Raw genomic sequence first — 23,343 nt, forward strand, 5'->3', positions numbered from 1 at the left:
CCCCTGAGGTTTTTTTTTTATTTTTCTTCTACCTGTAATTATCTGTTAGTTAGGTTATCTGTTTAGGTTATTAGGGATCCAAAGTATATCTAATGTTCAATAGGTATACCGGGTGGGTTGGGATGTTGGGTTTTTTTTTCCTCTCTGTATTCTTTTCCTTTTCCTCTTTCTTTTTCTTATTATTCATTTTAAAGTGTAAAATGGTAATTAACATAATACTATCTAGGTGTGCTTACAAAAATGTCCATGTGTGCAGGTATAGACAACGGGTGTTGATGACCCCCACAAGGGAAATGTTAACATCATCTCACTTTAATGTAAAGGGGCCTAGATTATGTGTCCATTCCTCCTCCTATATCTCTTCGCCCCTCAAAAACTCATCTTCTCTTCTTGCTAACATCTGTGCTCTTCTTCATCCTCGTACTCCATCTAATCTACACTACAAATGTCTCAGTCTCGACTTATAGCGGGGCTCCGCATACTCGGCTGGAACGTCCGAGGGCTTAATGACCGCATCAAACGTTCCCTGGTCCTCTCAGAGATTAAAAGACACGGGGCAGACATAGTGTGCCTATCGGAGACTCATTTGGTAGGAACTAAATCCATGTCCCTTAAAAAACCTTGGGTGGGTCACATGTACCACTCTACCTTCTCGCCCAACGCTAGGGGCGTATCTATTTTGGTTAAGAAAACCATTAATTTCCATCTCACTCACCACCAAATAGACCAATACGGTAGATACATTTTCTTGAGAGCACACATCAATCATACCCTTATGAACATTCTAGCTATATATATCCCCCCCCCCTACAGTAATGAGGTACTCAGGAAGGCGGTAATGTTTCTGGCCTCTTTCCCAACAGCTCCAATTGTTTGCATAGGGGACTTTAATAATATTTTAGATAAACACCTGGATAAACTGTCAGACTCAGAGCGCCCTACACGCCCCTCTGTTCCTTCCCCTACCCCATTTGCAAAACTCCTTACTGAACTTAATCTGGTTGATGCTTGGAGATATAGGCACCCAAAACAAATACAGTTCTCGTGTTATTCTACGGGACATCAGGCATTCTCCAGAATAGACCTGGCACTAGTCTCTCCAGACCTAATGCACAAAACGGTGGCAGTTGAATACCTACAGAGGGGGATATCAGACCACTCCCCTATAGTGATCACCCTTGATCTCATGCCACCCAGGGGAGCTGCCACTTGGAGACTGAACCCCTTCTGGCTCACCCTTATGGCGGATGATGGGAGGGTGGTTGAGGAGTGGAGGGACTTCCAGGAGAACAACGCCTCCTGTACAAACTCTGGCCTGCGACACGATACGTTTAAGGCCTTTATGCGAGGATCTCTTATAAAAAATATAGCAGCCATCAAAAAAGCTAGTAGAACGGAGGAGTTGAAACTAGAGAAAACATGCTCCCAGAGAGAGGCCATGTACTTGGAGTCGGGGTTACCTGGGGATAGAGAGAGGTGGGACGAGGCACGCAAGGCTTGGAATGACTATTTACTAGACAAATCCAAACGCGGGCTTCTATTCTCCTCACATGCTAGATACTCCCAGTCAGATGTAAGTGGCACCTACTTGGCGTATCTCGCACGAGATGACAGGGCAATGAACTCCGTTCAAAAAATCTGCGACCCTAGGGGCATGGAATACTTCACTACCCCTGAAATCGCTCAGACCTTTTTGTCATTCTACTCTTCCTTGTACTCGTCTCGGGTGACATACACTCCGATTCAACTGACTCAATACCTCTCACGGATCCCAATCCCTACCCTCACCCAGAATTCTGTTGAGCTCTTAGAGGCCGATATCACAGCCTCGGAGGTTGAGGCAGCTATTGCCTCTTTCCCAAACAAGAAATCCCCTGGTAGTGATGGCATTCCGATAGAGGTGTACAAAAAACATAAGGAATACTTTGTCCCCTATCTCCTTCAGCTATATAACGATCTCATATGGGATGGCGGTCTTCCCCCATCCATGTCAGAGGCAACAATAGTGGTGATCCCAAAACCTGGAAAAGACCCTACCCTCCCAGATTCCTACCGTCCTATCTCACTCCTCCAGACAGACGTGAAGATACTAGCAAAAATTTTAGCAATTAGGCTAAACGCGGTGATCACCACGGTGATACACAAAGACCAATCGGGCTTTATGCCAGGGCGGTCTACAACCCGAAACCTTAGGCGGCTATTCTGTCATCTACAGGGCGGTACGAGTTGTGGGTCGGGGGCGGTGGTGGTGTCACTTGATGCTGCCAAAGCCTTCGACTCCGTTGAGTGGGGTTACCTGTGGGAGGTGCTGCGTTGTTTTGCATTTGGTCCTGTTTTTATTAACTGGGTTCGCCTCCTCTATTCCTCCCCGAGAGCCCGTATGTTGGTCAATGGGTTCGTGACATCTCCATTTACGCTTCATAGGGGGACCAGACAGGGATGCCCTCTGTCCCCCACCCTCTTTGCTCTAGCTATAGAACCCTTGGCTATCCTGCTACGTACATCCCCACTGATTAGAGGTATCCCCCTGGGAGGACAAACTGATGTGGTCGCTTTATATGCAGACGATACTCTCCTTTTTCTTAATGATGCTGAGACCTCCCTCCAGACTATGCTGGAAATTGTGGAGACATTTGGGGCGTTCTCGGGCCTCCTGGTAAACTGGGGGAAGTCTAGCATCCTCCCCATTTCAGGTATAATCCCAAATGAACTGATTTCCTCCTCACCTCTCCAATGGGTCCTAAAATTCAAATATCTGGGAGTTTGGATCACCCCCAAGGTGACTGAATTCAGATCGCTTAATATCGACCCGGTTACTACTGAGCTAAAGAGGCGTATTCACCAATGGAAGAAGCTCCCCCTCATAGTGACGGGCCGAGTCAATCTTATCAAAATGACAATACTCCCCAAATATTTATATTTGCTACAACATTCCCCAGTCTATATACCCAAGCACACCTTTATGAGTATAAATAGCTTAATCTCATCCTTTATCTGGGGGAATAGGCCACCAAGAATTGCATTCAGAACACTAACTAAATCGAGAGTGGATGGGGGCCTGGGTCTCCCAAATATCCAAGCCTACTACATAGCAGCCCAACTAGCGCATATCTCGGACTGGATGCTGGGACGATGTGGGTCCGCCTTTGAGAGCGCCTATGCCGAGTGTGTGGGGCCCTGTCTCTCTCCAATTCAATTTCTTCTCTCCTTCCCCTTCACTCCTACTAACTCTCCTCTCTTTCGACAGGCGATAATGATATGGCGCCAGGCACATAAGATGTGTGACTGGGGTGGTGTTGAGGTAGAGACCCCTCTATGGTATAACAGAACTTACCCTGAGTTTAGACGGCTCTCATCTGATGGCTTTTGGATGGGGGTGGGACTAAAATCCGTTTCCCAGCTATTTCTGGAAGGATCTATTAAAACATTTCAACAGTTGTCTGAAGAATTCCAGCTGTCAAACAGGCTCTTCTTCCGGTACCTACAACTGCGACATGCCGCTCGCGCTCAGTTTAATAACCTTCCCCCCCCACCTCCACATCCCCAATTAAAACCCTTCTCAACAACTTGTCTACAAAGGGCCAGGTGTCTACTATATACAACTACCTTATTGGTCAAATAGATTCTGGCAGTCTAGATTCCCTGAAAGCTAAGTGGGAACCTAATATAGGGACCTTAGAAGATGAACAATGGCTGCAGATCCTCAGCTCAGTCAAGTATACTACCCCATGTATGAGATATCAACAAATCTCATTTTATGTTCTGCATAGAGCCTACCGCTCCCCCGCGTCCATGTTTAGGGTGGGGCTTAGACCAGATGACGTGTGCCCTAGATGTGCCTCACCTGCTGCTGATTTCTGGCACATGCTTTGGTCTTGCCCACAGGTTCATGCATTCTGGGAAGCAGTTTGGGCGGATATAGTTATCACTGAGCCCTCTATCCCTCCCATCGATCCCAAATATTGTATGTTTGCCCTTGATTTTGAAGAAAATCTCTCGCCCGCGATATATTAATATGTTCTTTGCCTAACAACTCTGGCTAAGGTCCTTATTGCCAGGAAGTGGTTTGATGTTATGTGCCCAAATATCTATAACTGGAGAGCCCTGGTGAATGAGGTGTCTGGACATGAGAGATACACTTATAGATCCAGAGGTTCGCTCACCCCATATATGAACAAGTGGAGTAGATGGACCTCCTCTAGATTCGCCACAGCCATCGACATCCAACACAATCTCAACAACGGTTGAAGTAACTGACAAAGAAGGCTACTAAGGCATTACGTAAAATGGTGACTTAACCTACCCATATTTCCTCGTCAGTGCTCATCTTTTAATCATGGTGGTACACAATTACCAAATACATGTTATTTACCTTTGATTATCCCTTAATCTTTCTTTCTCTCCCCCCTCTACTTCTTCTTTCCTCCTTAAGGGAGAGGTAGTAAGCTCTCAAAGCAGTTTAGATATCTAGATGTAAAAGTTGAAAAATAAGTAATATTTGTTCTCATATGAAGAGCACTAAGCGTACAAATGTATTGTATTGTACTGAAATAACTATGCAAGAAATGCGCGAACACTGTTTATGGAAAATGAGGTGTTTATTATTATGGACCCGAACAGATGTCAATGTATTATTGTTAAAAGTGTATGCTTGTGCTTTATGTACATTTTCTTTACGCAATAAAAATTACACAATTTAAAAAAAAAATACTGCCTGCCTAATAAATAATTAAATACTGCCATATATATCTCTACCTTTGTGGTCTGGGGCTCACTGCCTAATAAATAATTAAATACTGCTGTATATCTCTACCTTTGTGGTCTGGGGCTCACTGGCTATACTGCCGTATGTACCGTCTGGTCTGGGGCTCACTGCCTAATAAATAATTAAATACTGCCGTATATCTCTACCTTTGTGGTCTGGGGCTCACTGGCTAATAAATAATTAAATACTGCCTGCCTAATAAATAATTAAATACTGCCGTATATCTCTACCTTTGTGGTCTGGGGCTCACTGCCTATACTGGTATATATGGTATATATGGTAAACAGTGCATGATCAAGCCAGATAGGTATCTTTTATGGGCCTATTTTTTTAAACTGCCATCATGTCTGCCGCTGCAGTGCCACTCTTACATGAGCCACGTGTTTGTGCCGCACACTTGTGTGGCTTAGCATAGTTATCCAGCTACCTCAGTGCAAACTTTGGCAATAAAAATAATATTGTGAGGTGTGAGGTGTTCAGAATACACTGGAAATGAGTGTAAATTAATGTTATTGAGGTCAATATAGCGTAGGAGCAAAAAAAAAAACACCAAATTCTGCGATTTTAGCAGTTTTTATGCTTTTTTAACAAAAAAATCAGAACCCAAAACCCCAAAAAATCCAAACACAAAACACTTAGGAGGTGTTTTGCCAAAACCCATTAGAACCCAAAACCTCAAGGTAATCAGAACCCAAAACCCGAAAAGTGTCCGGTGCACATCTCTAATTAAAATACATCGCCGCCCTTCACCGCCCCCCCCGCCGCGATGCTGCCGCATATGTACTAACATATGCGGCTGGCATCGCGATGCGGTGACGGAGGCCCCCCGCGATACCTGGAATGTGGTGTGCGGGGGGTCTCCGTCACCTCCCTGCCGCCACGCTCTCCCCTCACGCCAGGGACAGCTATGCATGCTGTCCCTGGCGCTTCCTCCTCCCCCCTGCAGCCGGAAGGATGTCCGGCTGCTTCACTAGGGGGAGGCAGGGCTTACCTTCCCGGGGTCCAGGAGGACCCTCAGGAAGGTAAGCCAGAGGGGGGGTTGGCGGTGGCGGGCAGCGAAAAGAAGCCCATAGGCTTCTATAGGGTATCGCCACCCAAAGGTCGCAGCACAGTTCAAAATTCAAATAGGGGAGAAACACCTACTGCCAGTGAATCAGTTTTGAATGGCAGTTGGTGGCAGTGGGTGTGGCTCTCCTATTTGAATTTTTAACTGTGCTGCAGCCCCTTTCCTGGAGCCTCCACTGAACATGATGATACCTACCTGGAGGCATGTCTTTTACTCTGTGACTTAAGGGCCCAATTCAGACCTGTTCATACCAATGTTTTGGGTCTGCGCATGCACATTGTTGTCAATGCACATGTGCGCAGGCCCTGTCTTCAAGCAAGTTTCTCTTCGCTGAGATGCTTGCAGCTAGAGTTACATGCGGGGGGTGTTTGCTGCGGTCCGCCCAGTGTTTCATGGGCGTGCCCACAAAAAAAACGGCCCATGGAAATGTTGGACGGACCCCAGCAAAGACAGGCATGACCTCCCTGCATGATGTCAGCGCCCGCCTGAAAATTTAGTCCAGCCTTACTTTTCATAGTGAATAGAGGAAAATGTTTTCCTCTGTGCGGGCGTATGCGAGCGGATGTGTAAGCATTCACATCTGCTGGCATCGTACTGCAGGGATTTGAGCAGCAGGGGGGGTGCGTTCGGCGGACGGCAATTAACTGCTAGCTAGGCAGAGAATATATGCAGCCTAGTGAGCAGGTCTGAATTACCCCCTTAGTTGCCATGCCACTCCAAGGTATTCTTTCTACAAAGTAATATTATAGGAGCTAAACGATGAACTTGTGAAAAAGCAAAGCACATTATCTGCAGCCACATTTTTATGCAAGAACCTACATATGGATCTTTTTGGAAGACAGGTAGAGAATACTGCCCGACCGCTCTAATTATTGTTAATTAGTAATTACACACAATCAGAGAGGCCGGGCAGCATTCCCTACCTGTGTCCCAGCCCGCAGCCAGACAGTAAATGGCTGTCTGCATGCTTATAGGTGGATTGCTGGAAATATCAACCAGTCAGTGCTGACAGCCATTAACTGTATTGAAGCATATGGATTTATGTTTCGCAAAGGACAGCTCTTATCGGAAGAGTTGTCCTTTGCGTTAATAATCGCATATGTTAATGCATATGTGATTATTAAGAATGTAAGGCCCGGCGATGTGTGGCGGGATGCATTGGTGGACTTTGGTGCATCCTGCCCCTTGCGTTTTGCATTTGTAGAAAAATGGAGATTTATCAGACCAGGCAGCTTTTCCGATATATACTGTAGTGTACTGTCCAGTTTTGATGATCCTGTGTCCATTATTACATTAGTTTCCTGTTCTTAGCTGACGAGTGGAGAAATCATAGGAGATCAGTAGTTTAGCTGATTATCAAATCACAATATCTTTCAACAACAGTCATTCCATAATCCTAGCCACTTAGATCACATTTCTTCATCATTCTGTTTGTTCTGAACAACAACTGAACCTCCTGGCCATGTCTGAATGCTTTAATGCAATAGAGGCTTATTTAATTGGCAGGAGCTCACAGGATCTTTTTGGAGAAGTAATGCAGGATTTTTCCAATATGGCAGGGGAATAATACTTTCAGCAACAAAAGAATCCTCCAAAAGACGCAATTCCTCTCAGCAATAATAATATACTGTATATTGTCTTATGTAAGGCACAGCAAGGGACATTAACATCATTCAAAACAGCAACTACTAATGAAGTAGCAATAATAATGCATATTGGTTTTAGGCAAGCCATGCATAATATATACAAAGATGCAGGCACTTAAGTGAGAGGACTAAATCTTATAGCTTGGTCCAAATAAATCACTGATTGACATTTGGCTTTCCTTTTCTATGCCAGGCAATCAGGGGCTGGAACTGTACAACAAGTAGAGGGATGACTGTAAGAATCAAATCTACCTATCCTCAAACCAATAAAAGGATATTTTTAAACAGCATCATGCACACCTCGATTTGTGATTGATATACTCAAATGCCCATGCTTCCTCACGTAATGTACATGGCATTGTGTGTATAGATGGCACAAATACAATGGGTATTATGCGTATAAGAGGCAGTGCTACTTTCTAGCAACCCCAATGCCTAAATCAGCAATGGCAGGTCAGATGCAGTGTCCCGGTTGCCTGGCAACAGCCCGGGACCCACACTGAAGGGAAATTGAATCTGCGGCTTAGAACAGTTTTTCAGTGTTAACCTGACTTTCCACTGTAGCAATTTGTCACCCTACCTTACATTACAGACAGCCGAAATAACACAAATCTTTACAACAGCAGCCTGATAAGTTGTTATACAGATGAAAAGATCTATTCATTTGAACTGTTATCTGTCCACCAGTGACATGACTGTAATAAAATAGTAATCTCATGCATTAGGAAGACAACCCAATAGAGGATTCCATCTGAAAACGAGTCAGTGGACAATAATATACATTTTATTGTGTTAAAATCAGCTGTACAAAAGACTTGGTAATTTTCGCTACTGTCATCCGGTTTACCCCTACTGAAGTGAGTAACAATCATAAGGATACAACATGAGAACACAGGAATTATTCATATACAGTAGATGTGGATACATGTCACTGTCAGCAGGACCTTCTGCATCTGCTAATTGGTAAAGAATAACTCTTGTATTCTCTACACTGATACATGAATCTCAGATACTTTCACAAGCAACATAGACGTACCCTAATAGGGATTTCTTCATTATCGATGTGGACAAAATATAAGCTGGAAAAAGTGACATATACTGTAGGACCACAGTTAGAGGAAAATGACATAAATTCAAATGTGTCAAAATTGTCTGTACAATAGACTTGGTATTATTCACCGCTGTCAACCAGATGTACCGCTATTGAAGTGAGGAACAATTATAACGACACAAATATTATTCACATGCTAGACATGAGCACCTGTCACTGTCAGCAAGATCTGTTACATTCATTAAACAATAAGGCAAAATGTAACTCTTTCTGATCCAGATACACTAAGATTCAAAAGTGATAAAATGGAGAGTGATAAACAACCAACCAATCAGCTCCTACCTGCCATGTCATGTCACAGACTGTGTTTAAAAAATGTCAGGCAGGAGCTGATTGGCTCGCTGTTTATCACTCTCCATTTTATCACTTTTGAAGCTTAGTGCATCTGGCCCACAGTCCCTACACTGATTAATGAATCTCAGATAGCTCTACTAGCAACATGTACTTACCCAAGTAAGGATTTCTTCCATGAAAATATTAGCAAAATATGAGCTAAAAATAATGTATCATGTCTAGTGTTTGTGAGTCTCCGAAACACTGCCATCTGCTGGCAGAGAGTGAAACTACATCTCTTTCTCACACATGCACAAACACAGAAGGAAGCAGACTAGCTTTCACTAGCATTTGCTTTGAGCAGGCTTACTAGTTCATAACAATTAGATTGCAGGATGAATACTCACTCATAATCAGCAACCAATATCTTTGGTGTGTAAAATAATTAGACCCATATAAAATGGCATATAACTACACGTAATGATAAGTACAATAATACACAGTGAGACCAATTTGTAATTACTTTTTCTACACTTTATTGCACTATACTATTCTCTCTGTTATTATGTATCACAAATTGTATTTTGTGAAGAGATGTATAATAAAAGTTAATGATCTACTTAGTGCGCCAGCAAAAAACACACTCCTTTCTTCTTTTCTCTGCATTGTATCTGTCTACCAATCCTCACATCAAATTTCTGCAAAGCAAGATGGAAACAATGTCTGTCCTTTCACCACTATACTGAATTGGCAGAAAACATGATGAACATACAGTATTACTTTAAGTACAAACTTTTGCGATACCATACTGCTGTATATACTGCTATATTGTTAAATAAGCTATCCCATGAAAAAAACTGTTTTTTTTTTTTTGTTTTTTTTTTAATATATACTGTAAATAACGGTTGCTGGCAATAAGAAACAACTTGGTAATTTATTTCCCATGCTTTGTTTTGTTCAGATAGTTATTAATGATTGATACTTTCAGAATACTTTCTGTAGTATCTTTATTTCCATAGCAACCAGTCACATCTCAATCAATGTAGTGAGCAGAGAGGCTTTGGAATGATCCTCTGAGATCAGCTCTGATTCTGTGACTTCATGCCATTCCTTTTAACCCACACTGAGAGCACATGCTTGTGTAGCAACTGTCTGGCAAACACACCCAGTTTCACTCCAGAGAGATTTTAAATAGGAGATAATGGGGCAGATGTATTAAGCCTGGAGAAGAGATAAACTGGAGATAAAGAGGAGATACAGTAAAAGTAGATAAAGCACCAGCCAAAACAACTCCCAACTGTCATTTTCAAACACAGCTCATTGGCCGGTGCTTTATCTCCTTTCACTTTATCTCCACTTTATCTCTTCTCCAAGCTTAATACATCTGCCCCAATGATTGGTAGGAAGATAGCTGAGATGTCCATGCCCTCACTTAACTTTGGCAACTTAAGAAAACTGTTCTCATCCAACTGTAGTTCACCTCTTTGTTCTTAGGGATCAATGCACCTAATTACACATGACTTTGCATGGCTGATGATATACTAACCTTATATAACATGAGCCCTGTAGATATATAGACAGTTTGACTGTATAATCTAATGATGGGCTGCTTCTCTGCATTCTATAAATGATACACAGAACCATTTGACCTTTAACATCATTATATATATTCTGTTTATAGAATTGCAGGTTGATAATGTAGCATTCTAAACACAATCAAATACTTTCTGTATTTCGATCATTCTCAAATTAATTAATTTAGATAAAGATGTGTCCACATACATTTAGCCTCCTATCACATTAAACAGCTATTTTAGTTGTGCTATTCCATGGTGTGACTCTGTAGCAATGGTGCAAATATGGCACACAAGCAGCTTCTGCTAATTAAAATAATATGCGCCATGTCTATATTCTGTATGCGACTGCAGCTGTATCTGTATAAAAAATCAATGTTAAGGTGTTTTCCAATAAAACACTGCAGCATAGCATTTTATATGCATATACAATAGGATGTACTGTAATGGAAAAAATAGCACGCAAAGACATTCAGCGCTACTGACTCACCGAATCAGTGCTACTGACTCATCTGTGTAAAATGAGTTTTGTAAACAAAACACATTTCACGGATTGCCTATATTTGACATTACAGTATCATAGCTCCAAACTGTCCCGATTACAGTGGGACAGACCCAAAAAATAGACATTGTCCCACTGTCCCTACCTCGGCCTGCAGTGTCCAGCAGGCGGTGGAACACTTCTGCTCTGCCATGCGCATGTGCACTGCATCTATCAGTGCAGGGAGGAGAGCCAGTGGCTGCTCAGGGAGTACTAGGTACGCCTATAAAATAACTAAAACAGAGGGTCGCAGCACTAGGCCATACCCCTCCATACAAGGACACGCCCACCCGACCATGGCTCCATCCACTTTTCGGGCCAATACAAAGAAAAGTTGGGAGGTGTGCATGAATACACTATAAAACCGTATACCTTTGCCATCTGGCGTGTATTACTAAATATCTATCTATCTATCTATCTATCTATCTATCTATCTATCTATCTATCTTGCACTAGAGAAAACTACCCCCTGCTGTCTCACAGTAATGTCTTTATACTAATGTGCAGAGACTGGATGATATCCAGCTCCTTCATGTTAACATTCTGATTACAGTGATGAGCAGGAAGAAAGATCAGCTACTGTAGTGTTGAAGAACTTTATGTCATTTTGGAATGTTAAAGTCAAAAGTAAAGAAAAAAATACTTTCATCTAAAATCCTTTGAAGCAAAGGAATTGCAATAACCAGCTGTTTTTTTCCTAAAGAAAACAATGAAAAGCTTTAATTTTGACTTCTACATTATCTTCGACTGAGTCTGTAATCTCAGCGGTGTATTTTATTTTTTATAGTAGATGAGTAGGAAGAGGAGTTGGATTTATAAAAAAAATGAAAATAAAAAAATAAATCTATTGTGCAAAGCGAAGAGGTTCTATATTTTATTTTCTTCGAGCGTAGTAAATTAAATTGCACAACAGAAACTATATATCATGCATTATTATAGTCATGGAAGACAAATATATGAACGGTTAACAACTATGGGGAATGCTGTGCATTAGCAACTTATCCATGCCTTGAATGGAAGTTTATGGGAAATTAGTCTGTTCAACTTTCCGTGAAGTCCCAAGTGGGTAAACATATGGTGGAAATGCAGTTTTAAGCAATATTTACCTGCAATACACTTTTGCCTTTTAAAGTTAATGATAATCCCCTCTAAATGCACTATACAGCAGACATAACATTGTTAGAGACATCATTTTGGGTAGGGGCAATATAAAATTCACAGTACTACTTTATAAGATGGGGTTTTTTCTCATCTTATTACATGGCTAATTTCAAACACCCTCTATATTTGATTGCATAGCAACATTTGAAGGTAACACAACTGGGGTAGATATCTGATCACTATATTCAAAAAAATGTATGCAATTTAAAAAAAAAATTTAAGTAGGTTTTGGTGTAAAAGCTCTGTGCATTAATATGGCTACTTGGAGTGGTTAGAACAATTCCTGTGGGGCACTCCAATTCCTGTTGTGCACGGCACCTCTTCAGCATTCACCGGCTGCTCTGCACAAAGCAGAGAAGCTGTGATTTTTGGGTCCCCCCAACCAAAACCCCCCCACCACCCATGGGACATTACCACGTGTGGGAAGGACAGCATAACAGCCTCCAATAGCGGGACTCAAACATTCCTTCCAACTGTCCCGCTGTAATCGGGACAGTTGGGAGGTATGCTACATCTATATACGAGACCCCCTACTTCTGTCGACCTATTGATTGTCAACCTTGTGACCCTTTTGATCTTTTGACTGTCGACCAATAAAAGGTTGACATGAAAAAGAGTCAATATGAGTTTTTCATGATTGTGTTTATTTACTTTACCATCCCAGTCGTCATAGAGGGAGAATATATTAGTGTGCCAAGCACAGCGAGGCACATGCCCTCATCTAATGATCCACACCCATTAGAGAGGTGACCACAAGTAGCTACAGCAGCATCACAGATCCCTACCTAGGCTCTGTTATGAGATGTAGTCATGCAGTAGTCCACCCAAGGCTTCCTATATTTTAGCTCTGACATTTTTGTGACCAATTTGTGCAGTGCTGTCACGTATTTCTGGCTGTTCATATGTAAGTTAATTATGGGTTGTAGGGCCCAAATCAGACCTGTTCGCTGGGGTGTGAGTGTTCAGATCCCAATGAGCAGGTAAACGCCACCCGCCGCCCCACCGAGCTCCCTCGGAAAGTCACTCACCCTCAAATGATTTTTCCCTCTGCTTGCACTGCTGAGTCAATCACCTTGCGAGCGGCCAGCGAAGGCTAGCTTTCGCATGGTTCTTTCGCAAGGGGACCTTGTGCATGCATGCGCATGCGTGGTCTTTAAATAATCGCCAGAGCTGTAGATTCGCAGCTCTGAGTACAGGTCTGAATCGGGCCCATACAACATCACATGGTCACTAGTGGTGATCATAACATAGTTATAGCATACATTATAGAGACACCACATCTACTTACTAGTATGACGTACAGTAACTACTATTTATAATTATAATTCAACTAGGTCACCTAAGCCTCTGATGCTCTAGAATATAGTATCCCCCCAAAATAGAATCTGTAGTGACAGCTAAACTTACAGTACCACTTACAATATGTCCATCTACTATACACAGCTGTTAAAATTAAGGAATCCATACTTAGAGCACTGTGGTTTAAGTTATTATGTTCCGACTGATGAGAAATTTTCAAGACAGCTTAGAACACACTTAAACATTTTTGGGAACAACATATTATTTACATATTGTGCCATTGTGCAATGTGTAGATACTTGTATTTCATTACAATTGCAACGGGAACATTTTATCAAATAATGGGTAGACAGCCACTATTTTCAGATACTGGGGCAAATGTATTAAGTGATAAAGTGGAGATAAAGTAGAAGGTGATATCACACCAGCCAATCAGCTATGTTTGCAAAATGACAGTTAGGAGTTGCTTGGCTGGTGCATTATCACCTTCCACTTTATCTCCACTATCTCTTTACCAGGCTTTATACATCTGTCCCACTGTATCTTGTTAACTACTATCACCAGACCTCACCCCATGCACATTTTGGTTGGGCAGCTTTTTGAAGAACCATGTGGATCAGGGACAGGAAGGATGTCATGTCTGTCAAATCTGAAAGACTATGGGGGAGATTTTCTAAACTAAAAATGTGGTAAAACCCCCATTATTGGGGTTTTTACCGCATTTTGGGATGCTCTAAGCATTCCCTGCCGGGTTACCGTGACAGGGGGCATCACCAGAACAAATCTGGTGATGCCCCATAGAAGCCTATGGGCTTCTAACGCAACCCACTGCCACCCCGCACCGACCCCCGCCGCCCCGCACCGACCCCCCCTCACCTGTGTTCGGGCAGCACAGAGCTGTGCTTCCCGGACCTGTGACCTCCTCCTCCCTGCACTATGATCATCTTCCGGGTGCAGGGAGGAGGAGAGACCGGCGCAGCAGCAGCGCCGGGTAAGGGGGGGAGCCACCGGGGCCCGATGGGACCCGCTGACTCACCGCAATGGACAGCTCTTAACACAAGAGCTGTCCTTTGCCATAATTATCGCATATGTTAGAGCACATGCGATAATTATGTTTGTGATGGGCTGCAAAGGGGGGCGGAGCTTTGCTGCGGATGTTAGAACATCCCACCCTATATTAGACAAAATGTTCTGGTTATTCTATCTGGCATGTTATATTCTGCTATAGAGAATACTGTTCTTAGAAATCAAAACTGTTGTTGACCACAATGAAGAACACATTGAATATTTGTTGTTCCATTCATATTTTGTATAACATAAGAAGCAGTTTGGTTTGTCCACACAGGGAAAGGTTGACACATTTAATGATTTATACAATATCCCCTGACTATTGCGGCTCAAATTATTACTGAATTTTGAATGTCAATTACAAAAGTTCTTAAGACCAGTGGTAACCCCTGCAAAACATTAAGATACTTCCCATAGCAACCATTGAGATTGTATCTATCATTTATCTACTTATCCACAAAATAAAAGTAAAAATTGTATTGGGAGCTATGGGCAACACTTCCATGTGTCCTCTTTAAGGCTGTCTTTTCACCCAACTCAGACGAATCAGGCCGAAACATCGGGTGAAAAGTATCCAAACAGATGTTATTGACATCTGATTCGATTTGATGTGCGTTCCCGTGCGCATCGGATACGGAGATTGTGGGTGCTGCACATAAGACTAATTGGATCCGGCAGCACTTGCTGGGGGTCTCATACAATACGTCATATGTTAAAGGACTGCTTACAATCCCCTGCGGGAAGTTGGAAGGCTGCATGCAATACCTCGGAATAGTGTATGGGGGGGGGCCTTAAAATGTTTTATATATATATATATATATATATCCATAACCACCAATTTGTAATCAATTTAGGAGGAATTGATTTTTTTTTTACTTGTCAATATATTGACCTAATAATATAGTATCCCTCTCTGTAATTGGATCACACAAGTGAAAACCAAACTAGCGGACTGAACATCATCATGACGCCAAGTGATCGATAATGTTACATCCATTTAATACGCATTAGTCAGAATAACTCCTGTCATAGGAGTTCAATAGTGGAATTTACTGGGTTTTTTTTTTATATCTATTAGCCTTTTCAAAACTATGGCCCTCCATTTGTTGTGAAACTACAAGTCCCAGCATGCCAAGCCACTGTTTTGCTATTAGGGAATGCTAAAACTATGGTCTGGCATGCTGGGATGTGTAGTTTCACAACAGCTGGAGGGCCACAGTTTGGTTATGCCTGTATTAGAACAATCTACAACTGATGCAGATAATGGAATTGTATGTCTACCACTGTAATACATACATTTCCTGAGTTACGATGATGAGAGTTCATGTCAACATGCGCTTACCAGATCAAAGAGGATGAATAACACATCTCTCAGTGAGACAAACTGACCCCACACTTTACTTCACTTTATTAAGGCCAATGGCTCAAGTAGATGCAACAAATGTGTACATTATGGTGACAAGAGACATTTTTTTGTGGGGAGCATTTAACTGCTACAGTATAAAAGCTTTTTCTTTAAATCCGTTGTTAAGCGCTGGGTAATTGTCTGATATTGTATCCTCCGGTTTAATAATGACATTTTATTCATGATACTTGTTAGAAACATTTGGTGAACTCCATTAGCTATACTCCATTAATACTCACTTAGGACATGAAATCCTGTAATTGCCTAACATTACGTTCTACCCTTAGACATACTCTGTTATCAGCGCTCGCAAATGTGACTAAATAATGTGTTTTTGTCATCTCTAATTATCATTTTTGATCCAGCAACACTAATATTATCACTGACTGACAGAGCTATGGGCTAGATAGATTTATATTACAAAAGAAAAATAAATCCAGGTTTGAAAGTCATATTTAGCTTCTTATTTAATTAGCACCATCTAGAAGATAATACATAGATTCTGATTGGTTGTTATGAGTTACAAGCCATCTTTAATAGAACTCTTATCTAAGTAAATGTACCTGGTGATATCTGGTAATGCATTGAAGATTCAGGATCATGCAGTGCGGTAAGATGCAGTGGTGGAAGTTGTGGGTTGTGAGCCCAGGTGCAAAAATTTAATTTGGGCCCCCGTGCTCCACCTCAAGCCGAGCTTACAATATGCAACATGGCAGTGGGTAACAGGGAGAGGCAGAGGGTGAAAGGGAGAGGAAAGGAGAGGTAAAGTGTGACAGGGGAAAACAGAGTATGACAGAGTATGACAGGTTTGGGGCAACAGTGGTCCCCATAGTCCTCAGGGGCCCCGCTGCACTGCACCTGCTGCACCAATGGTAGTTCTGCCCATACTTGCCTAATTTTGAAAACTAGTTTCAGGGAGATTATAGTTGGTAGCAGAATTTTGCACAGTGCCCCATTGAGGGGGCATGTCATGCTCCTCCCAAAGGGCATGTCTAGCTCCATATATGGAGAGATTGTGAAAAGAGTTTTGTGAACATGGCACCTAGAAGCGTGGGTGTGTTCTGCTACATCTGAGAGAAATCTTTTAAAATTACATATCCAAATGTAGATGAGCCCCAAAGCCATTAGTAAGAGATACTATACTTGGTAAAGTGGTGGGAAATGGTGCTGATGATTCAATATAAATGTATCTATCTCTCATTCCTTTTTTCCCCAAAAAATCTAACAGTATAATGTCGGCTTGGGAAAATGAGGGAGATTGGTAGACTAATGAGGGACAGAGGGAGAGTGCTGATATCTCAGGGAGTCTTCTGCAGAATGCAGGAGGGTAGGCAACTATGGTCTCGCCACTGGTAGGATGAATGCTTTTACAAACGAAAGATATAGGTGATAATGAATAACTGTGCATTGTGATGTCCCGGAATATCCCTAACAGAATTGCTGTGATTAATGGCATGGTGTCAGATCTTATTAAAAAAATTACTGTTGGAAAAAAAAAATATGCCAACCTCACAGAGGAATTATATAGCTGCAAAAACACCTTTAAGAGTATGAAGAATCTGTTAAACCAGTAACAAGTGTTATAGAGAAGCCAGGTGGTTCCACGCTGCCAACTCATATGTCATATAAAATGTTACATGTTTTGGTGTAAATGTGCACCTGGCGTAAGCCTCGCTCGATTCACTATCGTGCCAGTTAGCATGCTTCAAATGGTAAAAAGTAACTATAATGTGCAAAAATAAAATGCTAGCTATAGAATAATTTGCTGTAAATGTAACCTGCTAAAGTCTTTAGAGATGATTACTTATAATGGAAAGGTCTCTGCAGCTGCCATATTTATGTGAAAGTCCACCCAAGTCCTCATTATTGACTTGCCTCATATAATGAACGGTAATGTATGCTACAGATAGATAGATAGATAGATAGATAGATAGATAGATAGATAGATAGATACACTATTTTTCTGGGAAAAAGGGTACAGGAACTCTGGGTTTTGGGGTGGAGCTGATGATGTCATATTTAATTAGAAAGAAAGATAGCAGTGGATATATGTGTGTATGTGTGTGTGTGTGTGTGTGTGTGTGTGTGTGTGTGTGTATACTGTATATACATATTTCCATTATTTATATAATTAAAATTTTGTGCATGACTCAAGGCTGTTTTTTATAGCAACCAATGCAGTACCAATGTACTGTAAATAGTATTGCTTTGAAAATGTAACTTTTCTATTTATGAAACCAATGTACTGTAAGTAGAATGTATTTCAAGATACTATGGCTGAGATGTAATGAAAGCGGATTTTGGTCTGAGTATGTGAAGTGTCTGATTCTTCAGTAAAAGTTGGACATTTTGTAAAGTCAGCTGGTGTAATAGCTTCCAAGTTCAGTAAAAGTCAGATGCTTTCAACTCTGAATATGGCCAGCAGGTAAATGTTATGCTACAGTGTTTTCCACACAAATACTGTAACATAATTTGGTATTTTATAATATTATTAATATAAATAAAAATAATAATTATACTATACTGGTTAAATGTATGGGCTAATAGTGTCCCTAATTCATGCATGCATGGAAATGCACAGCTGCATGTAAGCGGCTGTGCAATTCCATGTCATTAAACTTGAAATGCATCAAATACATCAGAAGGCGTTTGTAGGAGAGAGATGCCTCCTGCGTGCATTTGAGAGAACCGAGTACTGCATCTAAGGAATCAGCCTCCGATCACCAATGTTTTGAGGCACCCATTATCCTGTATAACCTGAAGCTTACTTTTGCTGGATGAAGTCTGTGTCTGACTATGCAGACCCTGGACCCGTCCCTTCCCTTCTAAAATGGGGACATCATGCTCCTTTTTTAAAGAATGGGCTTGTTGTCATCCTTGCAACAACCCCCATTTGCTGCAACATTTAAATGATCCTGTGGCTGACAGGGGGCTGAGAGAGATATCGCAAAACCCATCCTGCACGTGCACAGAAAAGGCGTTGCACCTTCACAGCCCCCCATACCATCTGATTTGTATGTTAACCGTCAAGTTTACACCATACTTGCCTACCCTCCCGAAATGGCCGGAAAGGGCCAGCAAATCGGGTACCCCGGGAAGGGGGGCAAGTCTCCCGCATTTTCCCCACAGCCCTGGTTCTCCCTGTCCCCGCGGTATAAACCCCCGATTTTCGCCGGTCCACGGGGAGGGGGCGGCGCTGAAATGATGCGATTTGCATCATTTTGCGTAATTTTAGCCCCTCCCGCCATCCACGGGCCAGCAAATTGTTGCAGCTGACAGTCATGGGGGCGGGGCTTAGTGACATCAGCCTCACCCCGCCCCCAAAGCGTAGCCTCTTCCCGCTCCCCTCTCACTGCTCTCGCCCGGAAAGGAGTTTGAAGAAGTCGGCAATTATGGTTTACACACAAATCTGAACTAAGCCCATTGCACTAAATAACAGCAATTGCACATGTAATATACCCTTATTCTAACCCTGTGAAATTCTTGGGGGTTTTGGATTTTGAAAGAAGTTTACTGTGGTCACCAGACTGTATTAAATGCATTCAGTAATTGTTTAATGTATTGTGGACTGACTTAATCATTTCATTGTAACAACCTGGAATTCCCAGATCTCTGAATGGCTCTGTGATGGGGATGTGACTATGATACATTAGGACAGTGATGGCTAACCATGACATTCCAGCTGTTTTTGAACTACACATCCCAGCATGCCTTGCTACAGTTTTACTATTTGGCCATGCTAAAACTGATGCAGGACATGCTGGGATGTGTAGTTCAACAACAGCTGGAGTGTCAAGGTTAGCCATCACTGCATTTGGGTTACTTTGTAGAAGCTTCCTGCTTAGAGGCTATTAGTCTGCCATTTGGGTGCTCTTTCTTGCTCATTCTGTCACTTCCTTTCCCTCATTGGTGCTTTGTAAATGTTGCCAAGTACATAGTGTATGAAGATCCAAGTTACCACAGGGGAGCAAGTGCAACACTGGGCAAGTACACAGTGGGCAGATGTACTAAGCTTTGGAGAGTGATAAAGTGAAGGTAGATAAACTACCAATCGGCTCCTGTCATTTTTCACAACACAGCATGTAACTTGACAGTTAGGAGTTGATTGGCTGATATATTATCTCTGCCCAATTTATCTTCGAGTCTGTTATACGGTGTTCCACATTCGTCATGTTATGTTTGACAATTGTTGAACATTGATGACATTGACAATAAATACATCACTAGTTAAAGATTAGAAAAAGATAAACTTGGGCCCCGTAACTAACACTGACAGTAAAAACATTACAGAGGATAATGAAAATGCATTAAACACATGTATTTCCATCATGGGAAACAAAAAAGCACCATAAATGGGGGGTTACTGGAGTTTTAAACATAGAATTCACCACAGAAGGGGTCCATAAAAGACTCTGCAAAATGAAAACTAATATATCACCAGGACCAGATGGAATCCACTTGAGAGTTCTGATGGAAATAAAGGAGGAGTTACTGTACCCCTTGCATTTCATTTTTTAAAAATCATTTATGTCAGGTATGGTACTAAGAAACTGGGGATTAGCAAAGTAGTAACAATTTTTTTAAAAGGTAAAAGAGTAGACCTGGTGAATAATGGAGCAGTGAGCCTAACATCGGTCCCAATATTTAAGGGAATATTAAGAGATGGTATCCAGGAATATTTAGTGCTAAATAATATAATCAGCAGGAAAAAACATGGGTTTGTAAGTGACCGCTCTTGCCAACTAACCTGATTAGTTTTTATGAGGAGGTCAGTATAAACCTTGGCAAAGGCAATGCAGTCAACGTGGTATACCTGGATTTTGCAAAGGCTTTCGTGCAGCATTAGAGTCATGTCCACAAAATTGGGACTTGGGGGAAAATATTTGTAACTAGGTAAAAAACTGTTTGCTAGACAGAGAACAGAGAGTGCCTATAAATGCGGCCTTTTCATATTAGATACAAGTTCTAAGTGGTGTACCTCAGGGTTTGGTGACCTAGGAGCAAAGACCTAGGAATACAAATTGTCAATAAACTTGGGTGCAGTTCCCAGTGCCAGGGAGCAGCAAATAAGGCCAATAGGATACTAGCCTGTATAAAAAGGGGAATAAAAGCAAGGGATGACACTCTAATTGGGCCACTCTAGAATACAGAGTACAATTCTGGGCCCCACACTACAGAAAAGACATTGTAGAACTGGAAAAGGTTCAGCGAAGGGCAACTAAACTAATACAAAGGATGGTGTACAAGTGTTATGAAGACAGATTAGCCAAGCTAGGACTGTTTACACTTGAAAAACTAAGTTTCAGAGGTGACATGCTTAACAGGTTTAAATATATCAAGGGGCGATACAAGGAACTATCAAGCACCCTCTTTACCTTAATCTTTGGTGCCAACATTGATGCGCTAAATATACGCTAAAAATGCCAGTGTCGCTCCCACGATTGTTCTTTTTTTGGTGCAATATTTAACTAAACTTCAGATTATTTGCCGGCAATAACTAAAGTGATTTAAATTCCTCGACTATGACCCTGGAATTTTTTGCAGATATTGTGCACATCTCTCGCAGCAACGTTGGCACTCAAAAGGCTAAGGAAGGTGACCAGGACATGAGGGCATCAGCTTAGACTGGGGGAGAGGGAGTTTTGTACCCTCAAAAGATGGGGTTCTTTATGGTGAGGGTGGTAAAGGCATGGCACTCACTGCCAGAGGAGATGGTGATGTCAGACAATAAATACATTTAAGAACATGATGGACAAGGACTTGATGGATAAAAACATTCAGGGCTATAATCAACCCGTTATGGTTTAGTGAAGGGAGTAGCGGGCATAACTATGCCAACACAACTGACAAATAAGCCAAGTATAGAATCATAGTGTATATGCCTGGGGGAGGTTATCATAACTAGAACTTACCCCAATGAGTTTAGTTCAAAACAAAATGAACTTGATGGATGAAAGTCTTTATTCAGCCTTACCTACTATGTACAGTATGTACATTTATTAAAGTTTCTAAAAATTAAGAGAAGTGCTGTTGCCCATAACAACCGATAAGGTTCGGTCTATCATTCTCTATTGAATCCTAGAAAATGATAGAATCTGATTAGTTGTTATGTACAACATCACTTCTTTTCATTTTAGAAGCTTTAGCAAATTTACCCCTAAGATTCCAGAAGCCAATGCAGAACGAAACAAATATTCTGCCAAATGACTTTATTAATTTTGTTCTGTGCTTGCTGGAAGGAAACATGGAGGTGGTTGCTGTAAATAGTTGCTTTTTTATTCTTTGTAAACTCTTACATATTTATTCTATTGATTCCTGAATAAGTACCATTCATTACATGAGCTGCTTGTGAAAGCTATATACACCCCACCTGTATCCATAACATGCCTCTCAGCATCTGTGCATTAAAAGGGTTAATGTTCAGCATACGTTTGTGATCAAAAAGTCATTTTAACTCTTCAGCGCAGCTGCAAGCTACAAAAATGTAAAAGATGTTAACTAGATTCAATAGATTTGTGCTATGGAGGACAGGGAGAGCTGCTAGCAGGATCATGTCTTGTGGATAATTGTAACAATATAGCCGTATGACTTGTCATTTCAGCTCCACCAGAACCTTTATTGTGTAAATTTGCGGATGGAGGACAAAAGAAAAGGCAAAACCAGAGCAAATACACACAGAATGGACGGCCGTGGCCAAGAGATGGAGAGGTGAGTTCTAATAATAACAGTACTGAAAATGATCCCCTGTCAATCACTTTGATTTATCGACTTGTAGAAGCCCATCTGTACTTTAACTAAATTCATTGATTTCTCTTATTGACATCGTTCTATGCTTACCTCCATTAGTTATACTATTAGATACAGTTTTTGTGTTTCAGATAGTCAGTGGAATTTTAAGCTGCCCTTGGATACAACATACTTCTGGTCTTTTGATACAGTTGTATTCAATATAAACGGTAATGTTCTGTAGCTCATGTGTGTCAACTAAAAGAAAATAAAAAAACAACAAGAATTATATGCATGACAGCAAATATAAAGCAATCTATTCGTTAGAAATTGAAGACGGTGCACAGATAAATTAATAAATAAACGTTCTCACATGGCATAAACTGTAACAAAATGTCCATTCCATTTTTACATTATAATTAAAGTGCCAATTGTTAAACGCAGTCCAGTACTAGAAAACAGACTCAGGACCAGATGTATCAAGCTTTAAAAAGTGATACAATGGAGAGTGATAAACAACCAGCCAATCAGTTCCTAACTGCTATTACAGGCTGGGTTTGAAAAATTACAGATAGGAGCTGATTGGCTGACTGTTTATCACTCTCCACATTATCACTTTTTGATACAGCTGTATTGAATAGATGTGGCCAAAGATTTCCGACTTTCTGAAATAAGACACATGTTGAATACCCCAATGTTGTATGTTTG

The 23,343-nt window shown here is 41.4% G+C and overlaps 1 protein-coding gene across 7 annotated transcripts in view; it reads left to right on the forward strand.

Moving 5' to 3' along the window:
• Positions 1-23,343, forward strand: part of RBMS3 (RNA binding motif single stranded interacting protein 3) — a 545,406-nt gene that overhangs the window by 450,330 nt on the left and 71,733 nt on the right. For all 7 annotated transcript variants that reach the window (XM_083188643.1, XM_083188638.1, XM_083188637.1 and 4 more), the window contains exon 7: positions 22,511-22,617. In XM_083188643.1, coding sequence (XP_083044769.1) covers positions 22,511-22,617 — 107 coding nt within the window. The remainder of the gene's footprint in view (positions 1-22,510; positions 22,618-23,343) is intronic.

Source organism: Crinia signifera, chromosome 5, assembly GCF_055691185.1.
Source record: "Crinia signifera chromosome 5, ASM5569118v1, whole genome shotgun sequence".
In the NCBI taxonomy this organism is placed as follows: Eukaryota; Metazoa; Chordata; class Amphibia; order Anura; family Myobatrachidae; genus Crinia; species Crinia signifera.